At 39.1% G+C, this 22,632-nt stretch overlaps 1 protein-coding gene across 1 annotated transcript in view; it reads right to left on the reverse strand.

Moving 5' to 3' along the window:
- tsnare1 (T-SNARE Domain Containing 1) overlaps window positions 1-22,632 on the reverse strand; it is a 125,213-nt gene that overhangs the window by 25,436 nt on the left and 77,145 nt on the right. Inside the window, exon 10 of the mRNA XM_026372619.1 lies at window positions 17,258-17,340. Within this exon, the coding sequence (XP_026228404.1) occupies window positions 17,258-17,340 (83 nt within the window). The remainder of the gene's footprint in view (window positions 1-17,257; window positions 17,341-22,632) is intronic.

The following is a 22,632-nucleotide window of genomic DNA, read 5'->3' on the forward strand; positions in this document are numbered from 1 at the left end:
TCACAGTACATCCAGAAAATATTCTGTGCTCAACTCCACATTTTGTTATACTAAATTGCAAATTGGATTAAAATCACTAAAAGATACAACATACAAACATACTACAAACAATACCCCATAATGACAATATGAACGAAGTTAGTTTGAAATCTTTGCAAATTTATAAAAAAAAAAAAAAAAAAAGTCTTCTATTTACAGATGATGAAGGCCACCGTGCTCGTTGTGATCCAAAAAATGTACCCTTCCCCAGATCTGTGACTCAATACAATCCTGTCTGTGCTCTGACATGCACTGTTAACTGTGGGACCTTACACAGACAGGTGTATGTCTTTCCAAATCATGTCCAATCAACTGAATTTCCCAGAGGTGGACTCCAATGAAGAGAAACATCTCAAGGATGGTCAGTGGAAACAGGATGCACCAGATTTTAGTGTCATGACAAAGGCGAATTTTTTGTTTTTTATTTTTCACTCACATCATCTTTCTGATGGCTTTTTCATCTCCATTTACAGACTTGAATAGTAATACTGAATGTTTAGTGGGTTTAGGAATGTGATTTCATTTTCAGCTTTAGTCTGGTATATGACAGATATTCTCTGGAATATGAAGTTGGAAATTCAAGCTTCCCACCTTATCCTCATAATTTCTAAGTAAGTTGTTGAGACAGGCACAGTAAGACCGCTTTCTTTTTTAAACACGTCTATCGCACGTCTATCTCCCATAGCTAAATTGAATACCCAGTACTTCCATGTGTACTGTGAGATTAATTTCCCATGATTTTTTTCCTTTTTTTTTTATTAGTTCCACACTGGGGAAATTGCATTGTGGACAGGCTGCATTTGAGGTGCCAAGAGTTCAAGGTTCAGTATCGTGCCCAAGGACAACTTGAGAAGTAGATAGGAGAGACCAGGAACTCTTTTTTTTTACATGTTGTATATTGTCCTTTTTCCAACTCAACTAATCCAAATTCTAATTTAAATATAATGAATGGTTATATAATTTGTGAAAACTGTAAATTAAAAGTGATTTGTTTATTGGCTTTTTGGTTGAGTAATTTCTAGTCTGCTTTTATTTGTTGTTGCTTCAATGAAATGTGGGCACGACTCGATCCGTCTGAGGAACAAAGCCAACATCAAACGCTGCTTGATTACAGAACATAAAACTCAGAAACATGTTGATCCTCACAGTTTTTTAGTCACTTGCTATTTTCATATTAAGAGCTTGAATGGGTTCAATACCATTTTCTGTTTCATTTCTAATATTGCCTTTGGAATAATTCAGAGAAATGCTTGAGACATTTCTTCTGCAGAGCACAGGAGCTTTATTCACCCATGTCAATTATTTTCCATGTTTTTTTTTTTTTTTTTTAAGAAAAAAAGTGTCGACTGTGTTAAGCAAAAATATTAAAGTAAATAGAGTGAAGAGCAGGGATTAGGCAATATTTATATATTTCCTCGTCTCCTGAGGCGGTGACGATGTGTTGGAGTACAGAATCTATGTTGTTTTGAAATGCTTTTCTCCTATTTTTTTTTTTTTTTTTTTTTTTTTTTGCAGCCTGTTTTCTGCTACAAAGGCAGCAAGAGCTGCAGCGTTAGACCAGAGCTGAGGCTGGAGTCTTTAAATCCTGACGCGCTTCAAAGCACGGAGAGAGCAATTCATCTTCTTATCTGAGACTCAAAACAGGCTTTCTGTGTGGAAGAGAGAGAGAGAGAGAGAGAGAGAGAGAGAGAGGGAAAGCGGGAGAGGGAAGGGGAAAAGGGGGGTGGGAAGCAAGAAAAAAATGCTGTCGAGTAATTTTCCGTTTAAACGTTCCACTCCACAACAATTTGCATAAGCAGCCCTGCGTCTGTGATAAGAAGATTGGTAATTTTCAAAGGCTCTGTGGGGATTGAGAATTAAAAGCCTTTCTCCGCTATCTCCCCTCTTGCAGCTGGCCACCGCAGATTCCCCAGCTTCTCTCACGCATTTCCTCCTAAACTATGCCTTATAAACTTTCTCTGCCATCCTCTCTTCTCTCTGCTCGTTCTGACAGTGCCGAGCCGTTTCCCCCTCTCTATATGCACTGTATTTGCTCCCTCCCTCTCTCATTCATACGCCGTTTCCCTTCTTTTTGCTCTCCTCTTCTCCCGCTAGCAGAAGGGGGGAACAAAAACAGGTTCAGTATAACAAAGGGAGTGTGGTGCAGTGCTTTTAAAGTTGAATTTTCCATATTGCAGAGCAGGCTGAGAGGTGGGACAGAGAAACTTCCAGAGGGAGAGACAGAGGACGATAGAAGAGGGATGCTCTTATCACCAGTGACTTAATCTGCCAGAGAATGTGTCCTTAGTGCCAGCACTTCAGGGCCTATGGGTAAGCAAGCCCTCAGGGACAAGACAAGGCCCCTAACACTTGTTATACTCCCTGTGTTTTATTGCAGTGAGTACTACTAAGGTATACTTTAGCTGGGTTATAATAATGAAGAATTTTCAAGATTGATAACAGCACTTATATTTTACAAAACAGGTTTCCAAAAGCTATCGACACTTGAACATGTAGGAAATCCTGTTAAGCAGTATTACTATTTAAAACTAGAAATCTGCAAACTAGACCCACTGCTTTAACATTAACCTTTGACCACGAAAAAGTAATCTGCTCATCCTTGAGTTCAAGTGGCCATTTATGTATGAGTAAATAAAAAAATTCCCACGGAACTGTTATGATTCCTCCCTTCGCCCCTGTCACGGTGGTTTTGTTTTTGTCACCTGTTCCCCTGACACTTCATGTTTGCCCCTACATGGACTTCCTCTTCCTTCACTCACCGGCTCATTAATCAAGTATTTGATTCACCTGTTGGTTTTCGTTTCTTTATAAGCTAATAATGGACTGTACCTCGTTAGTTTGTTCGTTGGATTTCACCACATGTTCGTTTGTGGATTGGACTGCACTTCCCCACAAACGTCAGGTTGGTTTTTGGATTACTCTGGACTTCGTTTGTTGGACTTGTTTTTCTGTTCGTGAGTTGGTTGCCTGCCTTTTGCAGAGACTTTGTTTTCTACTTTGTATTTCGTGTGCAGTGCAGTGGGTTTTTCGTTGTTACTTTGTTTCCCTGGTTCATGTGTCCTATTGTTCATTCTTGTTTGATACCTTGTTGACCACCTGGTTCTGGACCAGGTGAAAGCAAACCTTTTTTGTACGTACTCGTTTTGCCCTGCTCGTAACAGGAACATAGTGAAATACAATAAAATTAATTAAACAATGTTTGTTCATAGTGATTGGAAATTATAATCCTGAAGAGTCAGTTAAAAAATCTAATATTTTGGTATGAACAGCAGCAGTAAGATTTTCAGTCTTAAGTCAGTACTCAAAGCTGACAGTCGCTTCAGACTGTATTTACACCCCTGCACTCTTTGCACACTCATTATAGTATTATAGCAGTTTTTACCCTCATCATTCTAGACACAGTATCATGTGATGACAATAAGGAAGTGGGCATGTATTCATAAACATTTTTGCAACTAAATAAATAAATCTGTTCACCTTAATTGCATTTTGTGTTGAAGCCTCTTTGATTGATGACAGACTGTCCTTGAGTGGTCCAACCAGAGACGTAGTGAGGCCACTCTAACATGCTTTATATCATGATCATGCTCAAAGGTGAACAGTCACCCTAGTCTCAGGTCCCATCTAGTCTGGAGCAGGTTTTGTTCAAGGACGTCTGTATTTGGCTTCATTCATCCATCCATCAATTCTGATACCATCATGCTTCACTGTGGAGAGGTGAATGAGTACATGGTGTTCACCAGACATAATGAAATAGTGCCTATTTCTTGGCTGCCTAAAGAGTTTATTTTTGTTTCAGACCAAATAATTGTTTAAGAGAATTGTTTTTGTGCTCTTTCTTTCAGTCTCTTAAATGCTGTTTGGCAAACCCCTGACTGTCTTGATGTCCTGATTAATGGAGATTAGGGAGAAATGAACGATGCCATCTTTGTAGCAGGTTCTGCCATCTCTGTGGAGGACTTAAAAAAGCCAAGTTCATAGTTCTTCCATTTCACAATTATTGAGGCCACTCTGTGCCTGGGAATGCTCAAAACATTAGAAACCATTTTATACTCTTGCACTGATTAGTCCTCACTACAATATAACTATTATTCTAGAGATCTATACAGAGTTCTCCTTGGACTTCATGACTTGGTTTTTGTCCTATCATGTGTTGTAAATTGTGGGATCTTATATGAAAAGGTCTGTGCCTTACTACACTTTGTCCAATCAGTTACATTTTCCAAAAGTGGGCTGTTAAAAAGAAAAAGGAAAAAAAAAAAAATTCAAATTTATAACATTTCAAATAAAGTGAGGGGGCATAAATACTACTTGAAGCAACTGAACAACACTGAGTGTGGCGATGTAAACTTGGCTCAGTTTTTTCTTATATAATTTCAGACTAAGAGAAAGGTATGACATAATCTAATCTCCATTTTCTCATGTATAGGCCTGAAATACCTTAAGACCTTCAACAGGAGCTGTATCTCCCCTCCACTCTGAAGGGAACAATTCATCTCTCTCTCTGACAAAGAAACTGGCCTCTAACATTAAGGACTTCAATCCTGACGTTTTGACACTTGGCTGCCATGTGAAGTCAATGCCTAGTGGAGCTTGCTGGCTGATGAAGCCAGCACAAGAGCCACTAAAACAGAGATGGTGGCCTGAAGTAATCAAAGTAGAGCTTAGTTCCTTTGCTTCTCCTTAAAAGTTTGTCCATTAAAACCACAGACAGAACATGTGAAAAAGGGCATTAGACAGTACGGCTTGTTTGCAACAGACCTAGCACTTCATAATTGAAGCATCTCTGACAGACAGTCTGAAGTTTTCTACGGGCTACTAACAGACTGACAAAATTCAGCAGGTTGGGGTGAAACTCCTTAACCTTGGATATCTTGTCTCTGTGGAGCTTTTAAACTACAGCCTTCTGGCAGGGTAAAGGACTCCCCTGAGTCTTCTATGACAAGCTGTGCAAACTGCCTCATGCAAAGATTTCTGTGTGTATTTACTTCTTTGGTTTGAACTCTTTGGCATTTTCCTTTCTTAAAGTCAATATTTAAACCTGTATAAAGCAACTTGTGCTGCAACAAGAAGTAGCAGTTTTAAACACTGAATGGGGACTACAACAGCATGACATCTTTTAAGGTCAAACATTACCAACGCTGCTCTTTAGCCTGATATTTACATGAGATGATGTCAAAGAAATAAGCTTTCTCCATGTTGTTTGGACACTTGGGGTTGAGTAAAGTCATTTCCTTGGAGATACCTTCTCCATTATGACCAGAAACCATCTGCAGGATGGAAGTCTTGCATTTCTATACTTTATTCTTTTGCCCCAGCTTCCTTGTTTAAGAATTCTCATTTGTCCAAGATCAGCAGTGCTGCTCAAGAACAACAACAATAAAAAAGTTAACCATGATAACTTAGAGTGAAGAGAGACAAAAGAGAAGAGATCACAAAGAGTTTGGTTCACCTTTAGTATTTCTGAGGCCATCTCAGAATTTACACAACCATGAGCTATTCCAAAAACACCCATTTCTCCACAAGACAATGCGAAACGCTGCATTATGAGTATTAAAGCTGATAGCACTGTCACACAAACCAACCATCTATCTCATCTCTGTCTCTCTCACTTCTTTACATAAAGTTTGCTGTGTCTCTGGGAGAAAAACTACCTACCTACTGTGACATGAGAAATATCCTCATAATACAACAATAATGCAATGTGGTGATAATGGCCATAATAATATTCTCCCTTTATCACATCTGGTCGGGAAAATTGGGAGTCCATAAAATAAATAATGTTTACAGCGGAACAGCCTCACTTGTAATCGGCTTATATGCAATTTACATAAAACTCAGGGTCCCATGCAGTCACTCTGATTATGATATTTAAGAGGAGCAACAAATAAACACAGACTTCACGGCCAAACTTGGCATCCTGGGAGGAAGCCCGGTGACAATTACTGTCAACAGTAGAAAACAAACAAACAAACAAACAAAAAACCCAAAGAAAATAGTCAGAATATTTTGCATATATTACAGAAAAAAATAATTTTAATAAAAGTCAGTTAGTTATGTTAGTTACTTTGACGATGGATGCTCCAGTCTGACCTCGGTTTCATAATGACAGAAGACTGGTGAACTCAAGCTCAACTGACTTTTACATACAGTGTCAAGAAAAACTGCAGCATGTGAGCCTTTTGGATCTTCATGGTTTTCTGCATTAATTTTGTCATAAAACGTTATCTGATCTTCATCGCGAATCACATGATTTGAGGGCATTGAATTATGGATAGATATCATACAGGCACAACTATCCGCTACACACAAAAACAGCTACGTTTATGCACAATTTAGCAAACTGCTCAGAGAAAAGGGAATTGAGAAGTCTGCTGCACAATGCCGCATCAAAACCAAAAAACTTCAGGTCAGGAGTAAAATAAAGTGCGGGATGCTCTGAATAAAACGGCGAGCTCTGGTGAGGAAAAAGATACATTTCCTTGGTTTGACGACCTAGACAAAATAAGCTAGCTAGAGAAAAAGGAAGGAAAAATCTTGCAGTGCTGCTGAATTCCGAGCATACATGACAAAGTACATGGAGCTGAGCAGAGCCATTTGGCTCAAGAGGCTACTGCTTTTGAGTGGATACTTCAGGCCCAACAGGAAGCTGAAGAAAGAAGATTCCAGTATATGCAAGCACAACAAGAGGCCAATAACAAGATGTGTCTGCAACTAATGGGCACTCTTGTAAGTACTCTGAATCTTGGTCAGCCTCATTCATCAGCAGTGCCTCTCTGGTCCATAACATCCCTACCAACATCATATCTCATGCCACAGCTGTACCAGCTCACACAGCCCAATGTTCGGCTAACTATGAGCCTCCACGTCAGCATCACTCACAGGCTTCATACTTCCAAAACGACAATATGACATTCTACATGACAATAAAAGTGATCACGGATACTACAACCTGTAGGTTTTTTCAGTGTCAAAAGGCACTTACTATTTTTACTTGATATTCATATAGTTTTTTTTTTTTTGTTTGTTTAATGTTAAAACTGCTCAAATGTTTCATGTTACAATTCCTCCCTTTGCCCATGTCTGTGGGTTTTGTTTTGTTCTGTTTTGGTTGCTCACTTCATGGACTAATTACTGATTCGTTTCACCTGTCCATCCCTTTGCTTTATAAGCACCCCTCAGTCCTCTTGTTCCTTTGTATGTTTTCTTTGGATTATTGGTTTGAGTTTTTGCCTGCGTTACCGCAGTGTTTTTCGTTGTTACTTTGTGAGTTTTGGTAGTTCCCTGTGTCCTCTGCCCCTTTTGTTAATAAATAACCCGTGATTTGTACTCATTCTCCCTCGCCCGTTTGTTAGTTTGTAACAGAACAAACCAGCCAGCATTGCAACCATGGAATTGCCCCCCCCCCCAGTCCTAGTTTTGTGTTATGGGTCCCTGGAAGATATACTTAAGGAAGAGTATTTGGATTTGTTGGGCAGTGCTGGGTATTTGGTTGGTTGGCTGCAGTCGGGAGTTGACCCTGAGTGTTTTGAGGCACTGTACAGGGCAGCAATCAAGACCTTTGTGAAGAAGGGATACCTCATGACGTATCCGGAGTTTCAGTTTCTCAAAGACGCTGTGATGGCTGCTCTGAGTTCCTTCAAGCAAAGGTCTTGTCTGACTTCCCTACCTAGCCATCACTATTCGCTCCCCTCTTCCAGTACTACCCAGTCCCCAGCTTTTGTTGGTCATGCAGCCGATGCTGCTTTTGTTAATCCTGCAGCCGAAGGTGCCTGTCACGGCTCCTGTTCCTGGTCCCTGTCGCTGCAGTTGCTGCCAACTTGGTTGCTGCAGTCACTGCTGCTCTGGTCTCGGCTGCTGCTTCAGTCCCTGCAGCCACCATCCCCACTGCTCCAGTCCGGTTCCCAGGCGGGTCGACACGGAGGTCGGAAATCAATGCAGGGGCAGACACCGCCGTCTTTCTTCCCCATGAAGAAGAATCCAGCCCCAGCCGGGGAAGAAGAGGATCGAATCAGACTGCCTGGCTAATGCCTCAACCAGATATTTTTGCATGGCAAACTGTTCCAGGGCGCAGAGGGAAAACGGGCATCCCATAGGTGGTGAGGTAGGAAGTAGGTCAATGACACAGTCATAGGAAGCCTTCACTCAGTCATTGAAGGATGCTTTACGTACTGAGGATTCTTTACAACATTTATAGCAGTCACAACTTTTTCAGTGATGTGTGCAACATGTTGATAACCCAACTCCAAACAGGTGTGAGATCGATCTGAACTCTAGATTTGTGGCCAACCTCCATATACAAATGGCCATGCAAACCTACAGGAACTACCTGCGTGTACTGAGTATTTTGGTCATTTTGGGTTTTTTGTGTCAGCCAATAATCAGGGCGAGCACCAACCCATGTAGGTTGACCTCCATCGTCTCTCTCTTGTCACAGAAACATGCAGTAGTCAACAACACAAGACCTTCTTCCCATATTTACGTTTTTTGTTCCCGCCGCACACATTTGACCAACAAGCGGAGAGAAGTAGTTTGAATTGACGTGTTTTGGTACGCTTGGATTTTTCTGTGGGTGAAATGAAACAAGAAAAATTGCTACAAGTTTACAAACTATTTAACTGAGTCAGACCAAAGCAAATGCACTAAGGTGTGAAGGCAACCTAAGCCTTTGGAATAATGACCTCAAAAAAGCTAACAGCAGGTGTTGGGATACCTAGATTCTTAAGAAAAGTGTGTTGGTGTGGACTAGAGCTACTTTGACAAAAAACACACAAACATTTTGAGTTTGCTCTGCACAAGAATCATGTTCTAATAATCTAGCACCACATACTTTTTTCTTAATTCACAATTAATAACATAGCAACAAGATATTGTAAAATACACAAAATGCAGCAAAGCTGGATGACAGTTGAGGGTGGAAACGGGGAGTGCTTTGGTTTTATATTTGAAATGTTTTGGGTTTTTCTTTTGGTTGCTTCTTGTTTTTGCTCCTGTGTCTGTGTTTTTTCATCCCTTCTCTGTATGTGTCCCTGCAGTTCACCTCCCTGCCAGCAGAGGCGTTCCTCTACCTTAGCCTGTCTCCAGTCCCTCTTGGTTCCCCACTCCTCAGCTTGCATTGATCAACACACCTGCTTTTGTTATCATCCAATCACTCCTGTTATAAGCACCCTCATGACCATTGCTTGTTGCTAGTGTGTCTCCATGTAAGCTGTTCCTTGTTTTGTCCGTTTCCCCGACCTCTAGCTTTTTCCGCCTGAGCGTTATTTAGTTTCATAGTTCTCTAGGTTGCGTTTGACCAGTTTAGTCTGTAGTTAGGTTTTTTGTTTGTCTACTCCTACGTTTTGTAGTGAGCGTTTTTGTTTTCTCAATGATAGCCTCTTTTTCCTGTGACCTGTAGTGAGTATATTGTTTTCTTACCTTTTTTATTTTTACTGTTTGTCATTTCCTCCTAGATAGTGAGCGCTTTTTTTGGTTCCTTTTTTTTCCTTCTGCGGTGAGCGTTGTTTTTGTTTTGTTTCCTCTGCGTGTCTGCCGTTTATTTGTATTATATCTATTCCGTTTATTAATTAAATTTCGACACTGCCCTGCCTGTTTGGCTTCTGCTTTTGGATTCCCGAGTGTGTATTGGGTTCTCACAGACCTCAAATGTCTGACAAAAAAATATTACTTCAAGGTCCACTTAGTAGTTTTGCCTCTGAAATCACATTGATTATAGGGCCTTCACCTAAATACAACCATTTTTCATCATGCCACAAACATTCTATGCTTACAATGTCAACAGTGTGAACAGCATTCAAAGATAAAGACTTGAGTCAGAAGCTCTAGAGCAGGGGTCACTAACAACGCAGACCGCGGTCCGAATCCGGACCCAGAAACTGTCCCATACGGACCCGGAGCTACAGACCAAACCGAACGTTTTGATTCCAAATCTAGTGGGCCACCTTAATTTTAAACAGCGCAGCTATTTCAATCTTTACGGTAGTTATTTGGTGGACGCAAGAACGCATTGGCCAATTCAATGGGAGTTAAGCCATCCCACGTGATTTCACTTAGCCAGTCGATTTTGTGGATCACAGGCAGTAAATTTAGCAACTCAACAGATGAGAGGAAGTTCAAGGTTGGAAAGAAATTTAAGATGGTGATAACAGAGAGAGGGAGAGACAGGAGAAATACAGACAGAGGGAAAAGTTGAGAAAGGGACGGTGAGACTGAAAAAGGAAGAGATAAATATAAAAATGTGTTAATGAGTTTTTAATTGAGAATGGACAGACTCATTTTTGTTCATATTACTACTGGGAGTACTAAGCCAGTGTGTCTGATATGTTCAGAAACTTTTGGCATTATCAGACAAAACAGGTTTTGAACACACATACCCACTCAAATCTGAAGTGCGTAAGTACAATGCAAGCAACAAATCTAAGGCAATCTAATCCTTTTTTGATACAACCTTTCTCCTACAGCAACAACATTGAAATCTGCCAGTAAAATCTATGTAAATCGGACAAACCAGATTATTATTAACTCTTGAATGCCTATGTTTTAACTTCAGGAGGTATGCAAACCACAATTATTAACTAAAGCACATTGGCTAGCACCAAACTCATGCAGTGGTGTGCGTGACCTTTTCAGAATGTTTGCTTAATATCGGAGTATTGTCAAATGATGTCTTACAAGTCAACTTACAATAACCTGCACAGCTGCAGTAGTTTCATGATTTTCTCCATTTAATATTCAGTTAGACCCATAATAAACACAACCTAGCTAGAATGTTTCTGTATCTCTAAAGTCTAGGTAACTAGCTAAATTTGGGGAAATAATGGATTTCGTTTGCTCCATATCTACCACCACTTGGATCAGTTTGTGCTCTTGTCAAGGATTTCTGGATTCATTAGTGTTTGTTTGGTTGTTCGTCTGTCATACCCTGGATTACACTGGACGTCACCACACGTCTGTTTTGTTTGTTTGCTCGTTCGTTCGTCTGTTGGGTTACTTTGGACTTCTTTTGTTGGACTTTGTCGTTTCCACTTTGTGGGTTTGGTTTTCCTGCCCTTTGCAGTGTTCTGGTTTGTTACTTTGTATTAGTGAGTTTGTTTGAGTTTGCTTCTGATCTTTTGTTTTGTTACTTTGTATGTATAGTTAGAGTGTGTGTTAGTTTCTATTTTGCCTGTTTTTCAGCAGCATTTTCAGTTGTTACTTTGTATGTTTTATTAGTGTGTTAGTTTGTCTTGTCTCCTCGTCAGTGCAGAGGTTTTTTGTTGTTATTTTGTTTCGTTATATTCGTGCATGTTTCGTTTTTTTTTCTCCTTGTTGGTTCCCCGTGTTTCATGTTTGTTTTTGGACTGGATGTTTTCTTTTTGTACTTACCCTTTTGTCTGATTGTTACGAACTCAAGTGGTTCCATCTGAGTAGAACCCAACAGAAACCATACTCAATTACAGTTCCTGTGCCTTGGTTGTCTCATGTAAAAACGTATATTGTCAAAATTGAATTGATTACACTAATGAATTTTTGTGTGGTTGTTCCTTATAACCTTCTAACTTACAGAAAATAAAGTTCTTCAGCACTGAATGGCTGCTACATCTCACTGATCAGAGAGATCATTTGATTCATTCTGCAGTCAAGGTATTACATATTGCAACAAAGACAAATTAAAGCTTCTTGACTCAGAAGGGGATTATTGCTGCTAGCTAGAATTACCTTCAGCCTTTGGCAACAAGGTCCTAAAGTAAACATACAAAAGCACATAAGTGCTCATGCTATGATGTATAGCATACTTACAGCTTAATTCCTTCTTTACTGCTAACCGATCTTGGCTGTGGTTTTGTTTTTCAGGTTTGATTTTGGTCTATGTTCTGTACTTTTCCACATATTATTTGTCAATCAAACAGCATGACTACTTGTGTGATTATCTTTTTCTGATTTGAGGTTTCTGATTTGGGATGTTCTGCTAATCAAGCTTCTATGGGTAGCACTTTGTAAACACCTAACCAGCAAAATGGAAAATCAGAGGGAGAGCTTGTTTCTCAATTTTTTTTTTTTTTTTTGAGTTTGTCTAATTTCAAGTAAAATAACTATCACAAATTTTAAGTTGTGTTGCATTAAGTTGCGGTTAGTGTTTGTTTCGCTGCTTTTAAATATGACTAAAAGTGAGTTATGTCAGAAATGAGAATGTTTTCTTAAAAACATGAGTCAAACTAAAGAGATCATCAGGTTTTGATAAGTGAGCTCCACATAAGATAAAGACAGAAAAATCCAGGTGGTTATGATCTCCTTAAATGGAAGTCAGTCTATTCTCAATCTGGACAAAACAGAGAGCAAGAGCTGCTTAACGCTGTTTCATTCCCCACTATTGGAACAGTATGTCACTTTAGGTTATATACATATCAGATAAAACTATATTAAATAATACATCAAAATATATTTAACATTTTATTTTTGACACAGGTCAAAATGAATACATGGAAATTTCAGACTGACAGACCTTGTCACTATATCGCAGAATGATCTTTAACACGGCTCTATTTACACTGACTAAAAACCTTTAAATAAAAGTTATTTATTTACTTTTTTGAATCTATATATAATTTCAATTCAATTCAATTTTATTTGTAGAGCGCTTTTTACAATTGACATTGTCACAAGGCAGCTTTACACAACCAAAGAACAGTACATGAACAGTGTATGTGTATGAGTCATAATAATGTGATTGTCCCTGATGAGCAAGCCGAGGGCGACGGTGGCAAGGAAAAACTCCCTGAGAAGGCAGCAGGAAGAAACCTTGAGAGGAACCAGACTCAACAGGGAACCCATCAACCTCATATGGGTGATTACATAATACACATAATTACATTACATAATTTCAAATATCTGTTAATAGTGAGGCTAAAACACCAGTCGCTGCAGTTCAGAGCGCCATGCAGGGTGTTGAGTAATCATAGCTTTAGCAGTTTGATACCAAGTTGATGCTGAACTGTTCTTAACGAAGATCCTGAGCGAAAGAGTTTTCCAATGGGCAGTTTTTGTTATTCCAAATTCCAAGCAGGAAAGCCAACTCATCACATTGTGTCTAGTGAAGTGAAAATTTACTGTATGTACATTCATTGAATGTTCAAACATCAGAAAACCTTCAATGTACATCAGGGGTCATGTTGTTAAAGTGTGGGCTCTTTCATACTCTACATTAGCTGTTCAGACACAAATACTTCCAATACCATGAGGAGAGTTTGGTGTGTACTTGCATAGCGAAATGTGACATCCAAAATTTTCTAAAGCTTATGCAAGTGCAAGTATAGTTTCACATGTTTCTGTAAGAGGCACAAGTGCTAATACTTTACTGTCTCTCTACTCTGAAGTGTAGTCTACAGAAGAATTGTTTCCAGTATAAATAAACTGCAACATAGCAGGCAGCAGGGACTCTCCTTCTACATTAATTTGTGCTCATCTTTGTAATACAGTGAAGAATCTTTATTTAGAGGGTATTACTGTTGATAAAGCACTGACAGACATTGTACGTGAATTTGAGGGAGAAAACAATAAAGGAAAAAATGGAAGCAGGTTATGGACTGGTTTAAACAAACCCAGAAAAAGTGGAAGAAGGCAACAAAATGTGGCAATGGACAGCTGAGCTTGCCCCACAATACTTTCACAGCTTGGTTGGCTGCTTAATGTGTGATTTGCCCACTCTACTCTGTCTCTGTTCATTGTGAAAGTGAGTTAAAGCTATATAGCATAGAGGAGCACATTTCCATGTTGAAATTGTATACTTAATTTGTATAGGCACCTGACAATGAGAGGCATGTTGAAACAAGTCAGGATGAGGATGAAGGGAATGCGCTTCAGATGGTCAGGGAGGGAAAGCAACTCCAGCAGCAGTCACAGAGCCAGTCTTCATCCCAGCCCTCTACCTCTACTTCAAATTTTTTGCTTACTGTATGTATGTTAACTTGTTAAACCCGAGCGCCCCCAGTATCGGGGGCAGCTACGCTCCCGGCAACAAAGACCATTTAAAAGCCTACTAAACATGCTGTAACCTAGACGTGTTCCAACACCAAGCAAGCAAAGTAGTAAGCAACATAAACATGCTGACATGCCTGCAAAATGGGAACTAGCAATTGTGCAATTCCAAGCTACCGGTACAAACAAAATATCATGCAAAAGCTGAGGCTGTTAGATTTTTTTGTTGCGGGAAGCGCAGCTGCCTCCAATACTATGGGGCGCTCAGGTTTAACAGGGTAAATGAGGCCATTAGGTCACCCAGTTCACAACCATGCTGCAGTATTCTGTCCTGGTAGGGAAACATGCCAGCCTGGGACTGAAAGTAGTTGATGAACTTCTCCCAGACAAGGACCTTTAGGTGGGTTCTTTAGGCAGCTTTTATGATTTTCACTAAATGTCTTTTGGAGGAATAGCCAGTTTTAATATATAAAGTTGCACTGGATTAAACTCCATTACTCACAAAAGCAAGCCCATACCCAGCTGTATCTGATGGGGGCAGAGCCAGAGAAGTGTCAGTGACATCGACCTGCATAACTTTAAACGTTGTTAATTCCACTCGATATCCTTCAAATTAGAGTCCAGAGGTACTGGGGTAAAAAAAGATTGACCAGTTAGTCAGTTTCTCTGCAATCTGTCAGTGTTACCCCATCTTTCCAATCAGGTGTGCAGTGATCGTCAAAGCTTTAATAGTGATTAGGTTATTCTTTTTCATTATCTTATTTGTCAAAAGGGCGACAATTTGTACGTGTTTTAGTGTAGATGGGTCTATCCATTCATCTACCCATTAATTTACATGCCATTTTTCTTTTTGCCCTCTTTTCCTTCATAATTTTCTTTGCTTTTTCTTTGTTTGTTCTTTCCACAGTCACAATAGCCAGCACTCTTTATTATCCTCAATTTAGCCAGAGAAAAAGTGTGTTACATTGATTTTTTCATGACTCAGAAAGATGTAGTCGCTCACCAGGAGATCAATTTTCAGTTCTGAAGATGAATGGGCTTTAAAGTCTTAACAAAATCTTTAGTTATTTGATATGTTTTTCTATGTGTGGCACGGTCACAGCTTTTTCTCAGTGAAGACTGCTACAACATATGCATTTTATTGGTAATTATAGACCATCTTGTGCAGCAATCAACAATAAGAGTTCATCGTGGTCCACTGAACATAGATGAGGTGATAAAACATCACGGCAACTAGAGGAACTTGCATCAGGCAGTGTAATCTGCCTCAGGGTAATGCATTATAGATTCAATTTATTTTCAATGTAAAGTGAGTAGACAAGGCGGGGCACAAGAAGAAAATGACATCCGCTCTTAATTGACCATTGGTGGTGATGTGCAGTGGTGCATGTAGACCAGCATCAAGGAGTGTTCAAGGCTACATCAGTGCTTAAGCTTGCTGCATAGTGTTCAGTTACTTTCTTTTGAGTTCACCTTTCCCCCTTATACCCACCCTTACGTTTGTTAAAATTTTATGTGTAAATAAATAAAGTAGTATTTATATGTTTTACTGAGACTGGGAAAAAATGAGTCCATACTGGATGTTTGTGCTGGCAGGTTAAAAAGGTCAACTGTAACAACATTAAGCATGACCACATTCTGTTCGACGAATTAACTGTTAAAGCTGCAGTTAGAGTGCAACAGGGAAAACATCAAGTGTCCAAGAGCAGTACAATAGGGAGGTAACCAAAGCCACCAGTTAATGTGTTAACTGCTAGAAGCAAGTCAAAATGCAAAAATAAATTGCTGAACACAGGTCAAATATGTGCTCTGTGAGCAGCCGAAGTGTGAACTGGTATGAAGCACTGCTAAAATGTCTAGTAACTAGTGTATTTTACTTTCACATACACAACCAGATCCAGTTTGTATAGTTTTATATTTGAATGGACTACAGCCATGCACAAAGAGCACTCATTGTTTCTGATATAAAGTCAGTAACTTTTCTAGTGTCCTGCACAGAAAAGAATGAACAGGTTTGTTTCGACGTTCATCATTCTGTACGTCTGTCTGGTGCTTTGTTGTTTTTCTTCCATTCAGCTGCTCTGCCTCTGCAAAGACAGCGGCTGTCTGGATTGGTGGAGAGCTAAATTGCTCTGTGTGAGCTCGGTCACGGCTCAGCTCTTCTTGAGATAATGAAATGACAATTAATGGGAAAGCTGTTGCCTTTTGCCTATTTGTTCTCTCTCTCACTACAGAGCAGCTGCATGGAGGGACACACAGACGAAAAACCAATGCAGTCATGACAGAATCTGGAAAGTGTCCAGCAATCATTTTCGTACTGAACCATTGCTGATGTGTTGTTGAAAATTCATGTAGACATAGAAACATTAAGTGTCTCCCTTGACAAAACATGATTCCACAAAATTATAATTTAGTTTCAAGTTTCTAGAACTGCCTACCTTTATTAACCTATTTAATAAACATATATCTCTGATAGTCTTACAAGAGTCATATCTTTCTCATAGCTCAACGCATTGCAGGTCGAATTCAGATGAAGTTTTGAAGCTATGTCACCCATGTAAACAAGGTACAGTATAGCCTTTATTAACCCAGTGACACTAAAGTCAATACATTATTTACTGTAGCCAGGGGCCTACATTGCACAGCTCACACTGAGCTCTGGCCTACTGAGGTAGTCCATGACAAAATAACAGAAGACATATATTTCCTTGAAAAGAAAGAGCAAAAGCACACCCTTGGGCCTCTCATAAAATGTTTCTCCAATACGTGCTATGAAGTGGAAATTCTAGCCATTCCAAAAACTAGATAGAGAGAAAAGAAAAAGAAAACACAATTTCTGTTTCATTTCTGGCTGCAGTTGTTGCCCAGTAATGCATTTCTCCCTCTAAGTCAATACACTTGTAGAATAAAATTGCAAATTTATAACCATTATCTCTGTAGAAATAACACTTGCTCATTGAATGGGACTTATATATGTGTTTTTGTAAGACTGCAGGCAAGCATTTTATGTTTTCACTCTCTAAATACAATTAATTTAACTGAAGGCAAACAGTGGTAAAGTATGACATGAAATTACATCATCTCTGTTATTATACTAGTGGGGGATGTGATAAAGCTGTGTAATCTAGTTAGCAAAGTCCCTGTTTGCATGGATGATCAAACTAAGCTTCTTGAGAGTGCATTACAATGCAAAAGCTCAGTCAAGTAAACAAACAAAAAAAAAAAAGTGAATGCAAACCATAGGCAATAGCAACATTTACTGTACCTGGTACTGGTTGGCCTTTGCGAGCTCCTGATTGGCTGATTCCACATTGGATGATGTGGTCTGGATGTAATCTTCAATGCTGTCTGAGATAACAAAGAAGAATTTATCTATAATTGATTTATTTAAAATTTCAATCCAACAATATATAGCAGTGTGGTCAGTAGTCTATATGGTTCGCACTAATTTTTAAATAACACAAATAAATACTGGATGTTAATAGACAAAATAGAATTATCAGGTTTCCTGCAGTTTCAAGTTAAAAACTGTGAAATTCAAACCTTGTAAGGTAGAATTCATGAAAGATCTGTATTGTAATTGTATTAGATTGTATAAGTGTACAAAGTGATAAAATTGTCAGTGAGTCATTTCAAAGTCTACGCCCCAGGTTGTGGTGCATCCTTTTTAAATCTACAGAATAAATAATAAATCAATAAATCTGCATTCTATAATTTCAGTCTAAGGTGCCTGTAACTAAGCCTTGACAACCATATGCCTAGCACTTTGGCGCATCATCACAGTATCAGTTCTGTATCTGAGGGAGCATTTTGTAAAACTGTCACAACCGTATCCACCATCCTGTCTATCATCCTGATCCTCAGTGTACCGCAGTTACATTTCCCAAATATCAAATCTGGCCTTCAGTTCCAAATTCTCTAATCAAAGTTCTCATCTGTGTAGACATGTTCATCTCCCAATACAAGAGTCTGTTCTGCATTTAAAGCCTCATCTATGGTCAAGATCTTTGGATAGTCAGAATGAAACTGCTATATCAAGGGACCCAAAAGAGTGTTCTCCACAGGTTGGCTGAGCTAACCCTTAAAAATAGGAAAGGTACTCAGTTATCAGGAGCTTGCTGTAGAGCCACTGCTCGCTTGTGCCAAAAGGAACCAACTGAATGTGGGGTTCCTTTCACTGGGTACAAGCTCTAAACTATTTTTTGTGCTGTAGTGTAGTGTAGAGAGCAAGAGAATAAAAGACAGCAGTCTAATATGAGAAGGTCAGGTGAACGAAAGTGAAGAGAATCTTCGAGACCAGAACTGTTGTTAATTTTGTAAACATTAACTAAGTTGCAAATGTTTACTGTTGTTGTGACTTTAGCTACATCCACTGAAGATTGTGATAGGATTGTTGTGGCATCTGGAGCTGGAGCTAGTTTGTTTACTTTGTGAAATGTGTGTTACGATTCCTCCCTTGGCCCCTGTCTGTGGGTTTGGTTTTTGTTTTGTGTCTCACTCTCCTGCCATACACCATCTATGGACTTCCTCTTCCCCCATTCTCCACCCACTGCCGGACTAATTTACTCATTCATTTCACCTGTTACGCCCTCCATCTTATAAGCACCCCTCAGTCCTCAGTTCAGTGCTGGTTTGTCGTTCATTCATGCCGCTCACCTCTCATGGTTCCACGTCAGTTTGTCACTCTGCTTTTTTGGATCACCCTGGACTGCATTTGTTTTTTTGGATATTGTTTTTCATTCGTGAGTTTATGTTTGTGAGTGTGTAAGTTGCCTGCCTTTTGCAGTGTGTTACTTTGTCTTGTTAGTTTTGTATGTTTGTTCCCGTCCATCCTGCCTCCTGCAGTGATTTTGGTTTGTTACTTTGTACGTCTAGTTTGTCTGTTGGTTTCTTGTCCGCATTAGTGCGTGGTTTTTCGTTGCTACTTTGTATTTTTTATTCGTGAGTTCGTTGGTGTCCCAGAAGCGTTTGAGCCTTGAGTCTTGTTTTGTATTGGTGTGTTTAGTTTCTAGTTAGTTTTTTGCCTGTGTTTCCACAGTGGTTTATGGTTTTGTTTGTATCTATCCACCGTGTTTTCGGGTCACTTTCAGTTGATACTTTAGTTTGTGTTTGTTCCCTGTGTCCCCTGCCCTTTTTGTTAATAAACCTCCTTTTTGTTCTTACCTGCTTGGTCCCCGTCCGTCCGTTTTGTAACAATCTGATATTTATTTATTTGGACATGTTTACCTTTCCTTACTTTGTATTGCAATGTGTTTTATGTTTATGTGGTTGATAATGCTGTTTTATATTAGTGGTTGGATCAGCTCTTTCCCCACTGTCTATTATTGTTTTTGCACAATGAATTGTGGGATAGCTACTTCTACTAGTACTAGTTCTATTTGTAGTAACATCCACTCTAAATATAATTTATTTGACAAGTAATTTTTTATTGTAAATGGCATGCATCCCAATTTTTACATGGAATAAATTTTATAAATAAGCAAGGACACTAAATGTGCTGTTCTATTGTTGTTCCCCAGTTTCTTAATTTGAACTGAATGGAAGAACTGATCTTGTTCATTACTCTCTACACACAACCTTGACAGACACGACTAGCTCTCTGTGTAAGCAAGGACTACTGGTCTGATCCCTGTTAAAACAAGGCCTTCCCTAGGTTGTCAATACACAGAGGTTAATGAGATGAGACAGAATGTGTTTAATGAAGTGAATGTTCCAAAAATATTTGGTATTGCCACATAATTACCTGCATATATTTACAACTGGCCATTAAAAGTGAGAGTGCTATTGATTGTTTTGGTGTGCCGCAACCAGTTCAGAGATGTGGAGGACATCAAGACTTCTCACTATCTCTGGTGGAATAGACTCTGATAATTACTTCACCATCTGAGCTTGTAGAGCTAGAAGTTCAGTGAATAAATTGTGCTGTTTGACTAATTGTACTTTTGTGTGTTAGAGAAGACACGGGGATACATGTTTCAGCCTACCAGCTAAGTAAATGAGGTTAACCTATTCATTCCTTTTCTGTTGCTTATGCCAGAGGTTCTTATGTTTCCATGATTGATTGATATTGCTATTTAAAGAGTAATATAGCTCTCATTCCCTCATTTGTACAGTAATTTTATAAACCTATATATATCTCAAAAAACTACACTGCAACTCGAAATATGTTAATGTCAGATCCAATTTACTACAAACATGCATGCTCTCTTTTAAAATGAACCTTTTCTTTCTTTTTTTTTAGTTTTAGTCTAGGGTTACCTATATAACATCATGTTATTCCAATGGAAAAACCCTTGTAAAGATCTTTTAAGATTTCCAGTGCAACCTTCTAGACAAACTATGCCAAAAATATCAATTCAAGATATGTAGTACATAATATCCAGTAGAAACAAGCCCCATCTTGTCCAATCCCAGAATATTTTAATCACCCCGAAAAACAAAAGAGCTGCATTCTTTTGATGTGTATGAATGAATACATTTTTAACACCTCTTTTGTATAGTGTGCCAGAGTTTGTCTGCCTGCTAACCCAACCTTGAAGATTGTGTATCTCAACTCACAGGCTTTAATGTAGTGTGTCCTTAGCAAGCATGAATAGGCCATAAAAGCACTAATCCTTCCTTCTTGAGCCTATTCATGTTTTTTGTAATACCTGCTGCTTTTGCTACACACACCTCCACAACACAATCACATATTATTCATATCCGCCACTACACCAAGACAACCTTGTTCAAAAAAAGCCAAAGGCAATTTCAGTGCATCTTTTTTTTTTTTAATGGAGAGAGGTCTATTATTGTATGGCTCTGTAATGATCAGATTGGACTTCTGCTGCGGTATAATGTTATGAACTCTGTAGTCTTCTGCAGGAGGAAATGAACGTGGGTTGTTCAAAATTGGTGGTTCATTTTAAGTATGGCTCATTTTGTTCTTGAAAACATTAAGCTTTGTCACAAATAAAACCTTTGCATGACTAGTGTAAATTTTCATATACTGGCCACTAACGCTCTTCTTTTTTTTGATGAGCTGCTGTGTTTTGTTTCTTAATGATAAGAGATCATGAATTAAACTTAACAGACTCCTACCACTTAAGACTTGACCATTATTTAAAAACCAGTTGTTATTACTCATTTCTGTTTAATTTTAATATAACATGGAGAGGAAATGCCTTTTATCACACAAGATATAGACAGCATGATAGCTTGTTTGATGTTTTATTACATGTAGTATTTAATTGTACTTGTCCATATATATCATGCACTGGTAGGCAGAAAGTGGAGGTTCACTCCTGTCAAGTTCTTCAAGGTATTGTCCACAAGACCTCACATCGCAAGGCAAACTTTTTGGTTTATCAGGTATTGTAGTGCACTAGGAGGAACCCAGGACCACTGCACTGGCGTTGGCTCTGAAAATGGATCCAAGGATTTTGTTTCCATAGCTATGTCTAGCCTGTAGAGGTCTCTGAGTCCCCCCATGAATGTGCCTCCCCACACCATCACTAACCCACCGGACTGGTCATGCTGAATGATGTTACAGGCAGGATAAAATTCTCCACGGCTTGATCTGTCCTCAAGACCCACTCATGTCTGTTGCATGTGCTCAAAATGAACCTGCTCTCATCTGTGAAAAACACAGGGCGCCAATTCTAGTGTTCTATGGTAAATGCCAATCTAGCTCCATGGTGCAGGTCAGTGAGCACAGGTCCCACTAGAGGATGTTGGACCCTCAGGACACCCTCATAAAGTCTATTTCTGATTGTTTATTAAGAGACAAGTCTGTTAGAAGTCATTTTGTAGGGCTTTGGAAGGGCTCATCCTGTTTCTTCTAACACAAAGGAGCAGATACCGCTCCTGCTGATAGTTTAAAGACCTTCTTTGGCCTTTTCCAGCTCTCCTAGAGTAACTGCCTGTCTCCTGTCCTAGAATCTCCTCCATTCTTTTGAGACTGTGCTGGGAGACATAGGAAACATTCTAGGGGAGTTGCACTGCCTGTTCAACCTCCTGTAGATATCAACTCATGCTACAGTACCAGTAGTAACATCCTAGTCAAATGCAAAACTAGTGAAAATACAGAAAAGATGGGGAGGACAAAAATTGAATTTGCCTCTACCTGTCAAACCATTCGTATTTATTTTTCATTGTTGCCCCTTTAGTTCACCTGTTCATTTTATTACCACCAAAGCAGCTGAAACTGATTATCAACCCCCTCTGCTGCTTAAATGAACAGATCAATATCCCAGAAGTTTATTTGATTAGATGCTAAACTCTGATGGAAAAGTGTTCCTTAAATTTTTTTTAGCAGTGTATATATCTTATCCCAAGAGGGAAGACCTTGGAGAACCCTAACAGAGGAGCTGGAAAATTTAGCTGGACTAGTTTGCTGAACCTACTGCCACCGTGAGAAAATTGAATGTTTAACTTTTTTTTTTAAAAGAACATGACGTAAGGTTATGTCTCTTAAATGTCAGTTTTTCTGCACCTCATATTGCACAGTGATGATGGAAAATTCTCTGGTGACATTATTGATGCTGCTAGAGGCACTTAGACATTTTTAAGCAGCGATTTATGATTGTGTGCAATTTACTGAGTACTTTACAATAATTGCCCCTACAAGAAAAATAATCATGGTTTAGTTAGCAAGTAACT

This window comes from Anabas testudineus, chromosome 16 (assembly GCF_900324465.2).
Source record: "Anabas testudineus chromosome 16, fAnaTes1.2, whole genome shotgun sequence".
NCBI classification, from domain to species: domain Eukaryota; kingdom Metazoa; phylum Chordata; class Actinopteri; order Anabantiformes; family Anabantidae; genus Anabas; species Anabas testudineus.